General features: G+C 40.5%; 2 protein-coding genes across 2 annotated transcripts; one reads left to right on the top strand and one right to left on the bottom strand.

Annotated features, from left to right (window-relative positions):
* Positions 1-498: 498 nt before the first annotated feature.
* slc25a44b (solute carrier family 25 member 44b) lies at positions 499-3,943 on the bottom strand. The gene is made up of 4 exons (XM_083994078.1): positions 3,748-3,943; positions 2,364-3,032; positions 2,114-2,241; positions 499-1,025 (listed from the first exon to the last, which is right to left on the bottom strand). The coding sequence occupies exons 2-4, from the start codon at positions 2,989-2,991 to the stop codon at positions 834-836; spliced, it is 948 nt and encodes a 315-aa protein (XP_083850204.1). The 5' UTR covers positions 2,992-3,032; positions 3,748-3,943; the 3' UTR covers positions 499-833.
* A 704-nt stretch (positions 3,944-4,647) lies between these two features.
* LOC311002668 (proteasome subunit alpha type-4) lies at positions 4,648-10,110 on the top strand. The gene is made up of 9 exons (XM_083994091.1): positions 4,648-4,761; positions 5,542-5,566; positions 5,676-5,718; positions 6,112-6,274; positions 7,704-7,781; positions 7,928-8,016; positions 8,142-8,272; positions 9,429-9,552; positions 9,887-10,110. The coding sequence occupies exons 2-9, from the start codon at positions 5,564-5,566 to the stop codon at positions 10,039-10,041; spliced, it is 786 nt and encodes a 261-aa protein (XP_083850217.1). The 5' UTR covers positions 4,648-4,761; positions 5,542-5,563; the 3' UTR covers positions 10,042-10,110.
* The last annotated feature ends 8,827 nt before the right edge of the window (positions 10,111-18,937 follow it).

Raw genomic sequence — 18,937 nt, 5'->3', positions numbered from 1 at the left:
GTCTGAGAAAATGTTGCCTTCTATGCGTAATGTTTAGCATGGAGATTTTGATTTGTGCAGTGTACAGTTCAACTGTACAAATACACACAACGTACCGTAAAAACTGCCACGTTACAGTTTCTAATAGCTACTGTTCTTCTGTTGCACATTCAGCAGTTAAAAACTTAAAGCAGACTGTTCACACTATGAAGGCAGCAATTTAAAAAGGCAGAGAAAAAAGTTGCTGCAGAACAGACACAGACGCCAGACTGGTGAGCATACGGAAAAAAAAAAAAAAAAACCGTGGGAGAGATTTGTTTAATGCTGATGTGAATGCGTCATCACGAGTTACTCGACCTTTATCCAAATCTTGATCAGAACCAGGTTTTTTTATTTGGGCCCTGCACAGTTTGTTGTCAGCACAATCTATGGAAGATAATAACAGACTGTCAGTGATGAGTTCCACTTTTCTCCACCTAGACATGATTGTAGAGTGAGGCTGCATCAATCCGTCTGCATCTCTCTGCGTTAAAACAATATCGCACTTGCTATTTCCATTTGCACTCAAACGCAGCAACCTTGTAAAGCAGCGATATAAACCAACGGCAAAACCTGGGTATGAATTTTAATGGCCAGACATTTAATCTGTAACCGACGGGATGGTACGAAAGGTCAACCACAGATTCAAACAGAGAGTTTGTGTGTTTAAAGTGGCCTGATGATTCCATATTGATTCCCAGGCCGTTATTCAAAACAAACCTTTCTTTAATCCAGTGCTATCACAGGAGGTTTCATTTGGGGCTGAGGGCTAAAATGGCACGTGGTCCGTATGTTGCTTCTCGACACGTCGTCTTCTACCAGTGTCTGGAATCCACCAGCTCGGGACGCAAACTCAGTTTTTTGAGCGTCTCGTAGCCGACCACCATGACGATGGCGGTGGGCGTGGATGAAATGATGCGTGCCGACAGTCCTTTGGTCAAACCCCAGAAGCCCTCCTCTTTGATCAGCTGCCTGAATGTCTCAATGACTGAGTTCCTCCCTTCAACCTAAACAAAACACATATATAATACATAATAAATTGATCTGAACGTGGGAAAAAGGCAACACCTACACTGGAAGCTGAATTTGCTCACTGTTAAATATATGCCAATTAATTATATGTAAACTTTGCTGCAAAATTTCAGGTTAAAGGGCATTTCCAGTCATAATCAAGCCTCAGAGTCCCTCTACTGTTGTGTTCTCTGACCCGGAGAGGAACAATGCGGAAGCCGCAGTAAGTCCCAATTTTGATTTAATTTAATTGTAAAGCGAATTTTAAAATTTAAATGATGGTCAAAAGAACATTACTTGCGACCACAAAACAATTTGAAAATTATTCCGGAGCCCATTAATGAATACTGAAAAAACGATAGAGTCTTGAACGGAAACAAAAATAAACGTCCACACGCTGCAGTTGGGAGTATGGATGGTATGAAATGAACAGATCATAGGTGACCTGATATCTGAGGTAAACATAGATGACGACTGGAAATGCCCTTTAATGAGGTGGAAATGTCATGGGATAGCTCCTCTAAGACAATATCAGAATCAGAATAGCTCTTATTGCCAAGTAGTTATTGCACTTACATGGAATGTGACATTATACAAAGAACAAAAAGGAGGGATAGTTTAAGAACAAAAAAATACAATTGCAACTAAATATTAATACAGACAAAAAAACTATAGTAAACAATATGTACACAATGCACAGTATATAGAGCTGGGCAGTATGTACAGATAGACACAGAGAAATGAACATAATGGACTATCCCTTAACTCCTCCTACACACAATACTTATTCATTTTGGTGGTTGACTCCACTCCAGGGAATAACTCGGCCTGGTCAGGAATAACTTCCTTCATATATATGTATAATTATGAAAATGACAGAGGAGCTATGTGGTAACTTGTGACCTTACACATACATAACAAAGAAAAGAGAGACTAATTATTAACATTTATTGCGTCGCGTGTTGAAAAATGTGTGACTAAACATAATGGACTGTGCACTTTGAGGCACTTTTCTGCTCAGTTTCTCCACATAGGAAAACAACTACACTTATTATTATTATTACAACAGATGTTGCACAGTTACCTGTACTCTGGCTCTAACCACATCCATTGGGTTGGTGACAGTCGAGGCAGTGGCAGCAGCTAGAGGTCCAGCCATGGCTTGTAGAATCAGATGAGGGCAGTCACTGGGAGCCATTTTGGAGAGTTGTTCTGTAAAACATAACACACATAAAAACATGGCAAGGACTGCTGGAATTCATTCTCAATACAGATGTAATATAAGCTGAGGATTTTCAGATAATATGCAGTTAGTGCATGTTCACATTGCTTACCAGCATAAAAGTGATAGAAAGGCCACCAGACTGCACTGTTTGGGATGTAAGTGAGTAAAGAAGCCACGTATCCTCTGTAGAAGCCCCGGAAACCATCAACAGCAAAGATCTGAGCCATAATGTTCCTGGTTTGGCCGAACACCTTTTTGGGCTTTCCACTGTCCGTGTTTGAGTTGAGCCGGAAGCGGGTGAGGTGCTCCCCTTGGCCCTGCATCATCAGCTGCTGAGAGACCACATCGATGGGAACGGTGATGCTCTGAGCGACCAGGGAGGCCGAGCCGCCGGCCACCAGCGACTTGACCGTATTGTCCTCAGAATACTGGGAGACGTACTTCCTCACCAGCTCGTAGGTGGTTATGTAAGCCTGGCCTGAGATGAGAGTGAAGGTGTTGACCATGAAGCCACGGTACAGGCCTCGCACTCCCTCCCTGCGCAGGATCTTGAAGAATGCATCGAAGGTGCCGCTGTAGAGCGACTGGCCCCTCTGCACCTGCAGCCGGGTGCGGATGAGCGTGGCCGGGTAGACTGTGGCCCGGATGGTCATCGTCATGAACACCCCGAAGGAGTAGAACTTCCTTTTGTCGAGGTCCTCCCATTCAATGATCTGGATGTTCCTTTTCTGCTGCATCCTGCCAGCTGTAGGTGCCCCCTCATCAGACTGATTCCTGCCTGACGGAATAGATAACAATAGTGAAGTCAGTCAATTCGTTTTTTTCGCAAAGCGTGGAGTTTCATTGTTGACACTGGACACTGTAATGTGACCTACAGTAAATACAACACACAAAGGCTGCTGGAACATCTCCATGAAAACTGAGCATGATGACAATGTGGGGCATTAACTACAGATACTTGGTTTGTCTTACATCCCTTCATGACCTTCATGATCCAAGACCACTCACAGAGCCATAATATGTCAGAAATATATACTATATAATATACTGTAAGTTAGCAGTTAGCTGCTAAGTTACAGGGTCTAGGACAACAAATGAGCTATGAACGACACTAATGAAACCTGATCCTGTCTCGTAACTTAGCTGCTGCGTATAAGGGATCAGTGTGATACTGATCCACAGTTGCATATGAGGGAGTCGCTTTCCTGCTCAGCCCACCGCTGTATATCATCACACCAGTTTGTACTTGACCCCAGTGACAACACTGCTCAGAGGACACCGTGTTCCCGAGCCGGTGTGAGCTCAACCGAGAGCTACGGGAGTAATCACGGTCAAAATTAACACACACTAAACCATAACAAAGTAAGACAAACGATTACAAAAGCAGATGTTGGGTGAAATACGCCTGATGTGACCTGCTGGATGTGCTAGTCTTGTGTTAGCTTCCAGCTAGCCCTGTGTAAAACGACGTTAGCATTGCTTCAAGCACTTACCTCTTCGGACAGATGTTTATTTCAGAGCTGTGTCCTTGGGGTCATTTGGCCGTTAAACCTCGTACCAACAGTTGGTTTGAATATATAATTAAAATTAACGCCGCTAAATTGATGTGAGGACTCTTTAAAAACGAGCTGGCTAACTCCTAGCTGGGGAGCTAACTGTCAGAGCTCTTCCTGTTCCCATTCAAACACCATGCCTCTCAAACAGCCAGTCACAGGCGTGCTGCGTTCACGTCACGTCGTTAAAACTGGAATTACGAATAACCGAGGAGGAAAAACGTTCACGTCAGATGAGGCTATGTATTATATCCATCCATGGATGTAATAGATCCATGATGATTATATCACACATTTCTGACACCAGTGGAAGTTAGTACAAAATCTTTGGTTCAGATGCTATCCGTAGGAATTACACATTGTTATGAGGTTTCAGTTGGTCAAGGACAGCTACAAAATGCAAGATAATAAAAGAGGCAATTTTAGACTGTCTGTCCAATGTGGTTACAGGATTAGCATCACTTTGGGATTATGTATGAACACTCCCAAGGCGACGACAAGGGTTTATTTTTAGTTTTTGCTTGTCTGCCAACATTGTTTACATGGCTGTAGGGAGAAGTAGCAAGACTTCCTGGCTTTGTTTTCAGTGGTAGTTTGGTTGGTAGTTATGAAAGATCATAAGGGTTACAATACCTACTTGAATCACTTGCAACAGCAGTGGGAGTACAACACAATCCACACATATTTATATAAGTAAAATGTTTATACACTATATAAATAACCAAGTACAAGTGAAATGTATGCATTCAATAGGGCATGATGACTGAAAGTATGTAAATATGTACTGTATGTTCTGACCATCAGTACCATACGGCCGGTCCTCCTGCCGACAGGCGGCGCTGCCGAGCTGCAAGTCCCGCGGTCATCACATCCGGTGTGAGGGAGCATCAAACTGAAAGTACCGGAGCTCAGTGCCTGGACCAAAGTAAGCTAACTTAGACCTGTTCTCTAAAGGTAAGGAATCGATAAATTACCATTAACTACAGCATTGTTTTATTCAGCCGTGGTTGTACCTGTTGCCTCGGACGGTGACGGTCCAGCTAGAAAAGTTTCTGTATTATGGAACAAGCTTTTCAACATGCTAACGAGTTAGCATGCTCGGATATTGCAGATTCATTGTGTGTAGCTGCAGTTAGCAGCTAGCTGTCACACACCGACATACAGAGAGGCGTGCAGAGGACTGGGTCCAAATCTATGCTGTGATTCACAGATTTATTCGTGTAATTAATATGAGAAATGAGATTTAAGTTATCTAAGAAATCAGACATACGATGGCCCACTATTCTGTGTCGCTGTTGTTGTAGATAATGAAACTTTCAACACTGAGTGTTGGGTTTGTCTTTACAAATAGTGTAAACATCATATGAGGATGAGTTTCAAAAGAGTCTATAGCCTGCTAGAGATAATCCGACCTGCATAATTCAACCCGTTGTGTTCCTTTAATTTCACTTGGTCTGATGTGGAAAAAATAGTGAAATATCCCTTTATGCATAATCTACTCGGCGCATCAGTTGAAGCACTGGTCCTGCAGAAAATGTTTCCTTATTATTTCAAAATTGTCACTATTACGGTGATTATATGAAAACATTACTATTCACGTTGCTTTTACTAATTAGCTGTTTAACGTATAGGCCTAACTGATGAAAAGGATTAGAAACGTTGTGTAAATGTTACACTTCTGTGTTTATTTGTGTTGGTTTTCCCATCTTAAAACAACTTATTTATATTTTGCAGAATTGCTCCAGACACATAAAAGATGGTAGGTTGCTGTTATACGCAGCACAACTTTAAATTTCCTTCACAAAGCACGTACATTTTGTTTTTCACATGTCTTTTCAGTTACTAAATGTTGTTTCTTTACTGTTCAGTCTCGCAGATATGATTCCCGGACAACCATATTTTCTCCTGAAGGTGGGTGTTTTCTGCTTGTTTGTTGTTGTTTTTTTTTCTTTTAAACACCTGATAATCACACATAATGGCAAATGACAAAATGTCAGATATTCTGCCCCCACTATTATATTATGTTACAAGGTTTATAAGCTGTGTGCAGTATGCATCATATTACTTGATATATCCATAAATCGAGAGACATATTGGATATCATGCCTAACCAACACAATGGTGTGGATTTTGTGGGTTTGTAAAGATCAGAGAAATTTAGTTGGTTATCCTAAGACGCATATTTACTTTTCCCATCTGTTTTTACCTTACAATGAACCACTGGGTTTCTGGTATTAAGGCCTGAAAGGTTTGAAAAGCTTTGACGTAATAGTGGGCAATAAAAATTTTGACTGTGAACGACAGGGCGCCTGTATCAGGTGGAGTACGCCATGGAAGCCATCGGTCATGCTGGAACATGTCTGGGGATTCTGGCAAACGATGGAGTGCTGTTGGCGGCAGAGAGACGCAACATCCACAAGCTGCTTGACGAGGTGTTCTTCTCCGAGAAGATCTACAAGCTCAATGAGTGAGTGAACCGAACCTGGGGCCCGTTGTTCGAAACCTAGATAAGGGATTAACCTGGGATATGTTGGTTATCCTGGCCTAATTTAGCCTCAAGTCGGTTGTTCGAAAGCTGGATACCTTTATCCTGGTCAAGTTACTATGGCGATTTATTCTCTGCAGCTAGCCTGCTCCAGACCAGGCTAACAGCCAGGCTAAGTTGATTCTGTTGTCTTTATCTGTGAAGTCAGCAGGCACTCTGATCAGAAATCAACGTGTTTCATACAGTTATTCCATGTTCTTATGTACATATTGGCCTGATTTATAAACAAATTAAATACATTTACAATAATCAAAAAACATGAAACATTTACATTATTTATTAGGTTATTTTTTTTATTTTATTTTTTTTATAATTAGGCCTAGTGCTTCTCACACTGAATCTTTGCATCTGCCAGCGCTGCCTGCTTATTCATCTTGCAGGGCTACAGATGTCTGACGGTTTGTGAAATCTGTAAAACACATTCGCACAGAATTGTGCACACTGTTCTTCAGTCAATACTCACTATTTTATTATCTGTGACCCATCTATGATATTTTCTATGACCACTAGTACTACATGGCTTCTCATAAAAAGCAATGGAGCAAAAATAGCAATAGATTTATTTTTATTTTTATAAAATATGTTACAAAATACATTATATTGGCCTAAATATTGGTTGAGGGAAGAAAACAAGAATAAAATTGTTCCAAATAATCTATAGGCTACACCTCATTTGAACATTGTTATCTGCAATTTATTGAAGCACCAGACTGCATAATGTTCTTATATTTAATTAATTTTCACCTGTTGCACTTTTGGCCACTTGTATTTGTGCTGCATGAACTTTACTTTAGATGATAAGAGATTTGTGCAATGTATCAACTTCCACTGCTCATCATTAAGGCAAAGTGCACAGCTGTTAATTTGTGAAAGGAACTTAAATTGTGATTAGAATTTTGGATTAGGCTACTTCCACATTCAGTCAGTCCACAGTTGTCCGCTCTCTCTGAGCTTTATGACAGCGGTGGTGCTTTTTTTTTTTTTTTTTTAAGAGGTGTGTCACCTTACGTCAAGATCCGCTGTTGATTGGAGGAAAGTGGCCACACCTGTCCTCTCATCAGTGAATCTGTGATCAATCTCTGTGGTCTACTGACGAGAGAATAAGTTACACCTGGCTTGACAAAGCCGCTGCTCCTCAGCCTGGCTCGGCGTTCCAACAACCAATTAAGCCAGGATGGACTTAGGAGACTTTGTCCAACCTGGCTTTTCCACTTATCCCGGATATCTTTATTCTACTTTCGAACAACAGGTCCCAGAGAGTGACCCTGCTGCCTGCACCCATCACTCAGCACCCACCAGGAGCCTCAGTCGGTCTAACATCCTGTGGTTTGTGTGTGCTTTTCTCTTTCAGAGACATGGCCTGCAGTGTTGCTGGGATCACATCAGACGCCAATGTACTGACAAATGAGCTGCGGCTAATTGCACAGAGGTAAATTTCAAAGGAAATTTCCATTCAAGTTTTGGGGCTGTCGCATGTTCCTGTTTGGATAGTCCTTGTCTGCTCCCAAATATTGGATCTAAGTTGGTATTCGTTTTTTGTGACCATCACCATCAGCTGTTGTCCTGTTTCTGCAGATATTTATTGCAGTACCAGGAGCCAATACCCTGCGAGCAGTTGGTGACAGCCCTTTGTGACATCAAGCAAGCCTACACACAGTTTGGAGGTAACACACAGTAATCTCTTTATCTAGTTGACTGGTACACAAGAGACCAGAGTATTTTTCATTGTTGAATAAAAACACTCATGGATTTCAACGTTCGGTAACATCTGTGTGGTCTGTCTGAAAAGGAAAAAGGCCTTTCGGTGTGTCTCTGCTCTACATGGGCTGGGACAAACACTACGGTTTCCAGCTCTACCAGAGCGACCCCAGCGGTAACTATGGAGGCTGGAAGGCAACCTGCATCGGCAATAACAGCGCTGTAAGTCTGAAATGACTTAGATAATGAGGATCTCAACACATACATTAGACAATGTTCTGCAGTTGTTGTTGTTGTTGTGTCATTGTAGAGACCCCCACTGTTAAAGGGATACTTCACCCAAAATCGAAAATTCACCCATTTTCTACTCACCGTCATGCCAAGGAAGGGTTTGGAGAACTTTCAGAATTATCAAAACACTTTTGGGGGCACCAAGTGGCGCAGTGGGTTAAGCAGGCTGTAGTCCTTGTGCGGGTGGCCCCGCTTCGAGTCCCGCGTTGGACGGCCCTTTCCTGCGTGTCATTCCCCCTCTCTCTTTCTCCCCATTTCCTGTCTCTCTCGACTGTACTGTCAAATAAAGGCATGAAAAAACAAAACAAAAATAGAGTTCCAGGGGGGGGCAACAGATTTTCATCTAATGGCGGCGGATAGTGCTCACTTTTGAATCGTCCAAAACAAATACTATTAAACATCCCAAGTGTCCTGTAGCCGCCACATGAAAAAGTTGTTCGGAAAAAATGAATGTGATCTCTGTTTTTAGCCTTGTTGTAGTAGTAGCTCCCAGTGAGTGAGATTTGCTGCGAGATGTTCTTCCGTGTTTACATACAACATCCAATGGTTTACGACGACAAACGAACGCCGCAAATCTGGCGCATGTGCACAAACATCAACAGAGCCACTGGGAGCTACTACAACAAGGATAAAAACAGAGATCACATTCATTTTTTCCGAACAACTTTTTCATGTGGCGGCTTCAGGACACTTGGGTCAGTACGGACGAGCAGTATGGAGGTATCTGGATGTTTCCAATGAAGTGTGTGTTTTGGACGATTCAATAGTGAACTCTATCCGCTGCCATTATATGAAAATCAGTTGCCAGCCGGACCCCCTTGGAACTCTAGAAGCGTTTTGATAACTGAGAAAGTTCTCCAAACCCTTCCTTGGCATGACGGTGAGTAGAACATTGGTGAATTATTGATTTTTAGGTAAAGTATCCCTTTAATATCACCTTTGCCTGTAGAAAAATGCAAAAGTCTGTCACTAATTTATCACTAATATAAGATTAGTTGAAGAAGTGAGTTCTTGCACTTCACCAAAGTAGAGTTGCTTTACACTGATCCTCTGTACAGTGTTTGACTCTCTGTCTCTTTGGTCTCAGGCTGCAGTGTCCATGCTGAAGCAGGACTTCAAAGAGGGGGAGATGACTCTGTCCTCCGCTCTGGCTTTGGCCGTCAAAGTCCTCAACAAAACAATGGACGTCAGCAAGCTGTCAGCAGAGAAAGGTGAGATTTAGCAACAGCAGGCCACTCCCTTGGAGTTCAGTTTTTAGAGACGATGGTGCCTCTGATTTTCAGTGAGTTATTGTAAGACTAATCTTAGTTATCAACAGTAGTGTCCAATGACAACATCTGTAAAAAGATAAAATTCAAGTGGTTGCCAATTCTTTGACCTTGCATCTAGAAAGTAATGTTTGTCTAAATTAGTCATTTAATCACAATCCTCAGGGTTTGTCCACTGCAGTGTTGCCAAAGATCTTTTAAGTGCAACTGCCTGAAGTATAAGATTTCAAATGAAAAACTGCACAATAATAACACAATGTTACATTTGACGTTTCAGTGGAGATTGCCACCCTGACACGGGAAGGTGGAAAAACAAAAATCAAAGTGCTTAAACAGAAAGAAGTAGAGGAACTCATCAAGCGGCACGAGGCTGAGGAGGCCAAGGCTGAAAAGGACAAAAAAGAGAAGGAGCAGAAGGAGAAGGATAAATGAGCAGATGATATATTTTCCCCCTTGTACCACCAAATCCTGTTGTTTTGTCTTTTTCATTAAAAGTGTGGAAACTAATGCATGTGTTATTGTCTCAAAAATTGAAATTTCTTTATTGATCCGATGTCATATAACCTAGAATCAGGCACAGATGTTAAAGCATCCCCGATGGAGAACTGCTGCCTGCATGTTTTTCCTTTGGTCGTGCACAGTGCAGTGTATGGTTTACTTGCAGTTTGCTGCCACACGATGGAGCCGTTAGTCCTGAGAACACTTCTCTACTGTGGCCCGTGGAGTGTGTTTGCTAAAATCAAAAATACCTAAACCTGTTTTTATTTCCTAATGGTATAATTTTAAACAGTGCACTTACAACCTACTTACTATAAATTGATTAAAATCCAGATCTATTTCCTGATGAATTATACACACTTACTGTTTTGTTAGCATCAATTGATGATGATATTTAAAAATATATAATGGTACTATGGAGGTAAAGAGGTTATAATTCAGGAGAGGAATTTCAAATGATCGCATTGATGACAAATAAGGTCAATTATTGTGTCCTAAAGTCTGAATCCAATGTCTGTAAACACTGTAAAACATTTCTGGTTTTTATTTTTAAAGAAAAAACGAATCAAACATAAAAATATAGCAGGTGATATATTTAATTGCGGAAAGATGACTTTATCATTATTTATGATCAGATAAAACCAGTTTACCTAACATTCAGTCCGTTATAAACAGCGTCTTGTGTTAACAGACCCAGTCTCTGCTCAATTGTCTTCCTGGTGTTATTTGTTCTCCGTACCACTTGATGGCGATAGAACTTACTGACAACATTTCCTGAGGTTGATATCCCTCTGTTATACACGGCTGCCCATAAAGTTTTTTCCCCTCTTCTCATGAAATGATTGTTACAATGTGATTTATTCTTGATAGATAAAGTGTAGGCTATATCCATCTCAAAACTCTATTGATCATCTCTTCCAAACACATCACAGTGGAAATTAAACCCACAGTTAACCTTTATTATAGGAATAATAAGAGGGATGTGTCTGAAAACTAAATGATTCCAACTTTATGGGCAACCAACCATGTATATGAGGAAAAAGTGTTTCCACAATATCAGAATTGATCCACAATTCGGCTGATCAGCTTCATTCATCAATTATGAAAATAATGTAATTTAGTTTTAAACTCAGTATTTATATGGAATCCAAACAGTGAAGAATAAATACTGAACAGTGAGTTACAGACTTTATGTGAAGACAAAGACAACAACCGCGAGAAGAAGTCTGATACTTCCTCATGTCTATTATCTTTATTAGGAGGTTAAATGAAGATGATCAACATCTTTCATATTAAGTTTGCATATTCAGACAGCCCACAGTGTTCAAGGTAGTGATTTAAATATCCTGAGCTGAGCTGTGTTGAGTCAAAGAGCAGGTGGTGAATGGGACCACAATGAGTGTGTGTTTTATCAGTAATGAGCAGTCCGTTACTCGCTATGTAGGTGGTCATGTCTGGATGGAAACCGGCTGTTAATGCTGTAGTAAAGTCGCTGTGATGACACAACCACCACAAGGTCCAACATGTATAATTTTGTGCCTAGCTTCTTTTAATCATGGTTTTGCTGAGCCATAGCAAACTGTTTTATCTACTTTATCACCAAGTGATGATGAGCTTCGACTGACATGATTCTTTGCAATTTAATTTAAGTTGCAAGCAGCTGCAGCAGAGGATTCTTATGGTAAATGACCATTTTGGAAATACTGAGTGCAAGTTCCCCCAACAGAACCACGATAGCCACCAATAAATGATTACATGTAATGTGTTGGAATAGCTAGATTTATTTTTACATCCCATACAATGAACATCCTCAACCTCTCCTCATCACCTGAAAAAGTAATTCTGCTAGAATAATAATATCCCTTTGTTTTATTGAAATCTTATATTGTCCTCTTTTTTGGCCTTAACCAGTCAAATACTGTATGTTGAGACCACTGACTTCCTGAATCTGCCTTTGAAAATCCATCATGTATATTTTGTGCGTAATAGTAGAAAGTCAACTCCCCCTCGGTTTGTTATAATGTCCCACACATTCCCAGAAACACACGTGGACATGAGCTCAGTGTCTTCAGTGGCAGCTACAGCCCTGTGTACAGAAGAGACGCTCTCGCCAGTATTTTCACATTCTGCTCAACACTTCTAATACAATGATTATAATAATTTGTGTTTGTTTAAGAAGTGACTGATATGTTTACTAAGCTGTGCTTTAAATCATTTTAAAGACCAAGTTGAACAAATTCTTAAATAATAAAAGAGTTAGGTTAGTCGCCTATCATATGATAACTAGCTGGTTAAGATTTGCAGGTAACACTTGCCTTGTCTTGTCTTTCATATAAAACCAACAAAGATTAATATTTACGTCACCAATTTTATAAATTAACTTTAATAAATGATTGTTTTCATTTGCAAATTTTATCTTCTCTACAAAATGTGAAATTATGGGGGGAAATATCCAGTGTAATTTCCCACAGACCTCAGTGACACATTTTATTCCTGCACCAATTAAAAACATAAAGATATTTATATGATATGAAGCAGATGAAAGTATTAAATCACCACACTATAAGGTAACAATATAGCTAGTGGACAATTCATATCATGGTGTAGATCTAATAAACAGGCCACAATAATACAACAACAGATTGTTGCCTTAATGACATTGGTCTTTGACAGTTGCTACAGATAGCTTGTTAGTCAGTGTACACTGACCAAACAGCTGTAATCTCACAGAAGTACCTGAATGCAACACTCCAACAAGACCATTTGGGAATATATTAAATAAACCTGATACAGATTTGACAAAATGGCAGCTGTAATATTGTCAGGTAGACTACAACGTAACCGCTTTGGGACTGTAGTAATGCCAGTTGCTGTAGCAACAGAATGACCAATTGCTGTGGTCAGAATAACATCTGCCTTTAAGTGCTGGTAACAAAAATAAACACAGATACGAAGGAATCTATAATACTTTATTAAAGTCCCCCAATTCAATATTTACAGGCAGAATAAAATATATTTTTTAAAGAAAGTAATATAATGAAGCCATAGCCTAGATTCAAGTCTTCATTAATGCTGTTAGGTTAAATAGTTCTCCACCTCTGTGTCGTTTTAAATAAATTAAAAAATAAAAATTTCACTGATGTTTTAACTTAGGCTATTTGTGTCCTTGAGTTACATGAAATATGTAAATGTAATTAATTATTGTCAGTAGTGACATTTTCTCATCCCGTGGACAGGCTGGTGTGTAAACATAGTGCAGGACAATGTCAGAAAACACAGGTGTATATAGCCTAATATAAAATAGCTAACCTCCTAAAAATTACAATTGATACTCTCAGCATCATTACATTGTGTTGTAAACCATTCCTTTGTATCAATGTTGGTATCCTCAGCTGCTAAACAGATGCATTTACAGTCAGGTGTTATTCACCCTCCACTGCCGAGTTTCTCTGAGCCAACTCTGTGGTTGACGTCCCATTAAAGACTGAGATATTTGAGGCGCATCTACGATAAAGACTTGGCCTAGACTCCTGCAATGAAAACCTCTTTTCATCTGACTTCAGTCTTTTGCTTAAGATCTTACATGGGCTTTAACTGTAAATCAGTAGCACTAATTCATTTTTAAGGGCAGACGCAGTGAGGTCATGGTGTTCACATGAGCTCTCTCAGTGCTGAGGGGGAGGATCCTGGCATCTGAATGACTGGAGTGGAGCTGCTCGCAGGCCTCCTCTCCTGAGGCCGAGTCCAAAACACAGAAACAGAGATGCCCAGTCCACTGACCTCTGAATCTAAATCTGGTGAAATTAGTGTTGGAGTCCCAAACTTCCATACTCACGCTCCTATTCTTGAACAACAACACCGTCTCTCTGGATCTCTGGCCGGCTCACTTATGGCGCACCCACAGGAGAACACGAGCGCATATTGGGGATGAGTCTGGACGGAGGCGTAGAGGCCCACCACTGTCCACTGTGATGAAGCAGACAGAGAGAGCTGGGCAATCTGTTGCAGTGTAAACACAGTCCCAGAAAAGCACTGGAATGTCTCTGCAGTGGGAGCTGGAGTACGAGGTCAGCCGGAGGCCAAGGCAGGTGGTATACATCAGAATCAAGGCTGACATCTCAGCATTAACTTATCCAAACAAGAGGCAGGCGGTATGTTATCCTGCTAGCACTGGAGGAGGAGCAGGAGGAGGAGGAGGAGGAGATAGGAGGAGGAAGGAAGAGTGAAAAGAGAGAAAACAGGGGAGAATGTGAGACTGGAGGAGACAGAAACAAGAGGAGGGGGTGGGGGTTGGGGTGGGGGGTTCTACACAGCACTCATCTTCCCATCTCTCCTTCAGCCCCAGAGGAGAGGGGAAAAAAACAGTTAGCATACGAGGTTAAACATGACATGAGACTTGCTGCCATTTCAGAGTCTCGTCCTCCTCATCTCGATCCTGTCACTGATCTGGAGACTTGTAACCACGTATCACCAGCTGCTGCAGGTCCGAGATAGTTTAGACTAGAGGAGAAGAGAGTCGCACTGTTCAGCATGTTGAACTACACAGTCAGTGTATGTCCAAGTGCTGCTCTTCCTCTTTGAAGAGTTCATTTGCAAAAGCAGATAACTCCGTTTTAAAAAAAATTCTAGAATCTTAATTTTTTATTCTTTATTTACATAAGGTGATATCAGTCAAACCAAAGTTGAGTGACTTTGAGATGTAACAAAACAGACATATCTCAAAAAAATAAAGTTTTATTGAAAAGAATAATTAGCAAAGAATAATTACAAAGCCTCAGCTCATTTTTTTTCAAAATGGCACTTATCTGCTTTTGCAAATGAACTCTTCAAATAGTGTTGAAGGGTTTTTTGTTGTTGTTTTTTAATCACGGCTGCGTCTCCCTGCGTAAGTAAGATAGTAAGTAAACATAGTACTGATTTAAATCACAAAAGACCAACTAAAATAAAATTCACTCAATGCCAGCACCAAGGCATCCCATATTTGTTCTGAAACACAGAACAAATGTGGCTCACCACAACGGCAAAACATGTTTGTATCACAGTCATGTTGACAAATTTGGCATCTCCCTTTTTTATATATTTTTTTGCTTTAAACTCAAGTGTCAGGGACATTGTTTTAATGGCCTTAAAGGGATAGTTCAACATTTTGGCAAATTTGCCCATTGCCATAATCCCTATAGTTTTAGGACGGTCGGTGTCGGTGCAAGCTATTTTTAGAACGACGGAGCAGAGCTGCTTGAATCTAATGGAATTTCTTGGTTTCCCTCATCAAACTCATCAAATACACAATACAATGGCGGAAACTGCTTGCTGAAAAACTGCCTAGACGGGAACGCGCGTCAGAGGTTTTGCATGAATTTACCGCGAAAAAAAACTCTGTCTCGTAACGTTCCGTTATTATCTATAGAATGAAGAGTGAATGTGCAGGTCACAACTTGTCCACCACAGCATTTTGGAGTTGTTGGATTGTGTATTTGATGAGTTTGATGAGGGAAACCAAGAAATCCCATTAGCCTCCGTAGCGTAGCTCTGAGCAGCTTGCGACTCTGCTCCACCGTTCTAAAAATAGCTTGCACTGACAGATAAAGGTAACGAACCTACTCCTAAAACTATAGGGATTATGGCAATGGGCCAATTTGCCAGAATGTTGCCAAAAATCTGATGCACAGAAACAATAACAGTGGACACAAATTTAATTTGATGTGTTTTACATGTAAAATTAAAATCTGTAAAGGACAGTAGATTCAGCCGTCAAAATGAATAAGAATGGTGTTCAGTATGTTGCAGGAAGTGATCTGCTATACATCTCAGGATCAGACAAAACAAGTCTGCTAACAAAAGACTTAGTTGCAATGTCAGTAGTCCACTGGGGAATATTGCCAATAAGGAATAATGTCAATCTTTGTCATCCCTAAAGAAGAACAGTATCAGTGTGTGGATCCTGAGCCACCGGCTGCACAGCGTGGAGCTTTTGTGGACGGCAGCCATAATAACAGACCTGTGGTCAAGCTGGATTGTTGATATTATTAAACGGTACACACGCGGTGCCAAGTGTAATTTTCATTTATGAACTATAAACTGCACCTCAGGTCACCGCAAAACTCCAAATCTCTGAAAAAACCCGGAGTGGCCTTGATGTTCTGCCGTAAGAACACAGCACATGTCGACAGACTGAGATCCAGCATTACTCCTCATCATTACCTCTCCTACTGACTGTACCACTAACCATCAAGCTCCCATTTAAAGCCAAGTTCACTCACTGATGTGTGAAATCCTGACCTTACTGGGAATCAGGAATTAAATAACCTCCTCATCCATGACAGTAATTTTGCGAGCAGCCTGCAAATCCTTGAGATTACAGACTCGCTGCTCACCACCAGTTCAAGACGGTTCACCATAAATGGAGCCAGAGTGGCAGTAAACAATAATTACAAGCCGTGCTGCTGATATGACCTATTATGGAGTGGTATATGAACTATTGTGGCTGCTGCCACGTGATAGCAGCAGGTCTTTCTGGCACAGCACAGTATAGTGGCATTGTTAGGGGTTTTTGGGCTAAGAAGTTACATGGCCTTGAAATAATATTACAGAGTTGCTGTCAACAACGTGATCCTGACTCAGCTTCAGTTACAAGACTGAGTGCTCTCACTGGTTCGGGGGAAAAACATCTTTGGCTCGTAAAATCTTTTCCTCACTCTATTGGACTAACCTAAAATAAGGACAAGATGTCAAGCTGATATCAACATGATACAGTGATAATTTAGAAACAGGACACACAGGATTTCATCCTACAGCTGATACCTTACATGCCCCAAACAAAAGACGACACAGACAGTTTGTTATGATAGTCAGTTGTTTTTTCCTGCAACTATGGCCTACTTACCTAATGAGGTGCTGGGGTTAAACTCTAGTGTGGAGAGGTGATCAAGCAGTAAAACCAGCAGAGAATATTAACTGTGTGTCTCTAAGCTGATCCTCTTATTCATAAACCTGAATAAGAACTCACTTTTAGACAATCATGAAACAATAGCATTCAAACACCTTATTTAGTTTTCTGAAAATGTATTTGCCATTGGCATGGGTGCAATGATAAATCTGGTAAGACTGATTAGTAAATTGGGTGTGTAGTGCTGAAAAAGAAATTAATGAAATTGAAGTCTTGAAGTCTGTTAAATAGTTTTGAGAGGCAATGTGGTGAATGCAGCCGTACCCAGAATCCAAACTGGGTTCACTTCTAACCAGAGGTGGACAAAGTACACAGCTCCATATTACTGGAGTCAGAATGTAGAGTCAGAGTCCCGGTCAAATATTACTGCAATACTAGTGAAAGCTGTTCAGACAAGTATTTATTTGAGTTAAAGTAGGCCTACTGCAATTTGATATCTAAAAATACGTCAGTATTAGTGCTATTTATGTCGACACTATTCATTGTTGTTTTGTCCCACATTTTCAGAAGCCGAGGCAGGCTGTAGAAATTGGTGAATCAAAGCTTGTAGAATATGATACAAAGTCTCTAGAGACATAGACACAATTTAATCAACAGCCTGGTAAAGACAGCAAACATTTAACACAGGAGGAATATTTCTTTCTTTCTTTCTTTCTTTCTTTCTTTCTTTCTTTCTTTCTTTCTTTCTTTCTTTCTTTCTTTCTCCCGCAGCATCGTGAGGACACTGACAGGCTCAAACTGAGACGTGACTGACAGTGGAGGAGCTGCCTCATGGGACTGTTTTCTTTCCTGTGATGATATGGTCTACTGCAGTTTATTTCAAAATAAAAGAGACTTATTCCATTGACTTAAATCACTCCTTTAAAATAATGAGTCATAGAAATGTAGTGAAGTCAAAAGTATAACATTTCTCTTTTAAATGTAGCACAGTGAAAGTCCAAAACTGGTCAAAACAGAAACCTGGCCAGGAGCCTCAGAGGAGCAATTTATTAATTGTATTAATCACAGATTTGTTCTTAATTTTACATAATTGAAATATGACATCTAACCCTCTTTTAGGCTCATGTGTGTTTTAGTTAATGTTGAGGTCTCTTGATTCTGTGTTATTATTACTATTATTTATTATTTTAAATCTAACTAATTGTCTATCATGGAAGAAGTAAGGCTGCAACTAACAATTATTTTCATTATCAATATGTGACAATTATTTTCTTTAACAATTACTTGCTCACATGCTTCTGTACTGTATGAGTCTCTCATCAAAACTGTTAATGACAAACTTTCTGTCAATTGACCAATTTATTGATCAACTAATTATGTCAGCTGTAGACTGCTGCTGCATTCTGGGTGTCAGGTAGAAATAATGAAACTGCCACGTGTAAGAGATGAGACTCAAAAGCAGGAAAAGACTGCATCTGAAAAGGAAGTAATCCTTTCTGCAGTACAATCTGCTGCCATGATTGGTTTGACTATATGTGACAGTGTTCAGCATGCAACACACATAGCTCACATGCTACGGTCTACAGACTGTAGCACGCTAAGCGAGAGTCACAACAGCACTTGTGCGCTAAGAGTGAATGAGATGAGCTCAGAGCGCTGCAGCAGCACCTTGATCAGCATTACATTTTTCTGTTTCTACAGGAAACAAGCTGAGCATGATGTAAAGCCGCGCCTGCCGTCTTTCCTCAGTGCACTGTAAGTTCCTCCACATCACCCATCAAACATCACGCAGGCCAGGAAGCGACATGCCAAAACGTATGTCTCTTATGCAACAGAATATATATTTCATTAACGATCTAATACATTAACGCACATTTAATTATTGATCCTAATGCATTGTGGAATATATCCAATTGCTGCAGTATCTAGCAAGTGTTGCCATAT

Source organism: Trachurus trachurus (assembly GCF_905171665.1).
Source record: "Trachurus trachurus genome assembly, chromosome: 3".
Taxonomy (NCBI): domain Eukaryota; kingdom Metazoa; phylum Chordata; class Actinopteri; order Carangiformes; family Carangidae; genus Trachurus; species Trachurus trachurus.
The sequence above is the reverse complement of the archived record's forward strand: the minus strand, read 5'-3'. Positions and strand labels throughout refer to the sequence as shown.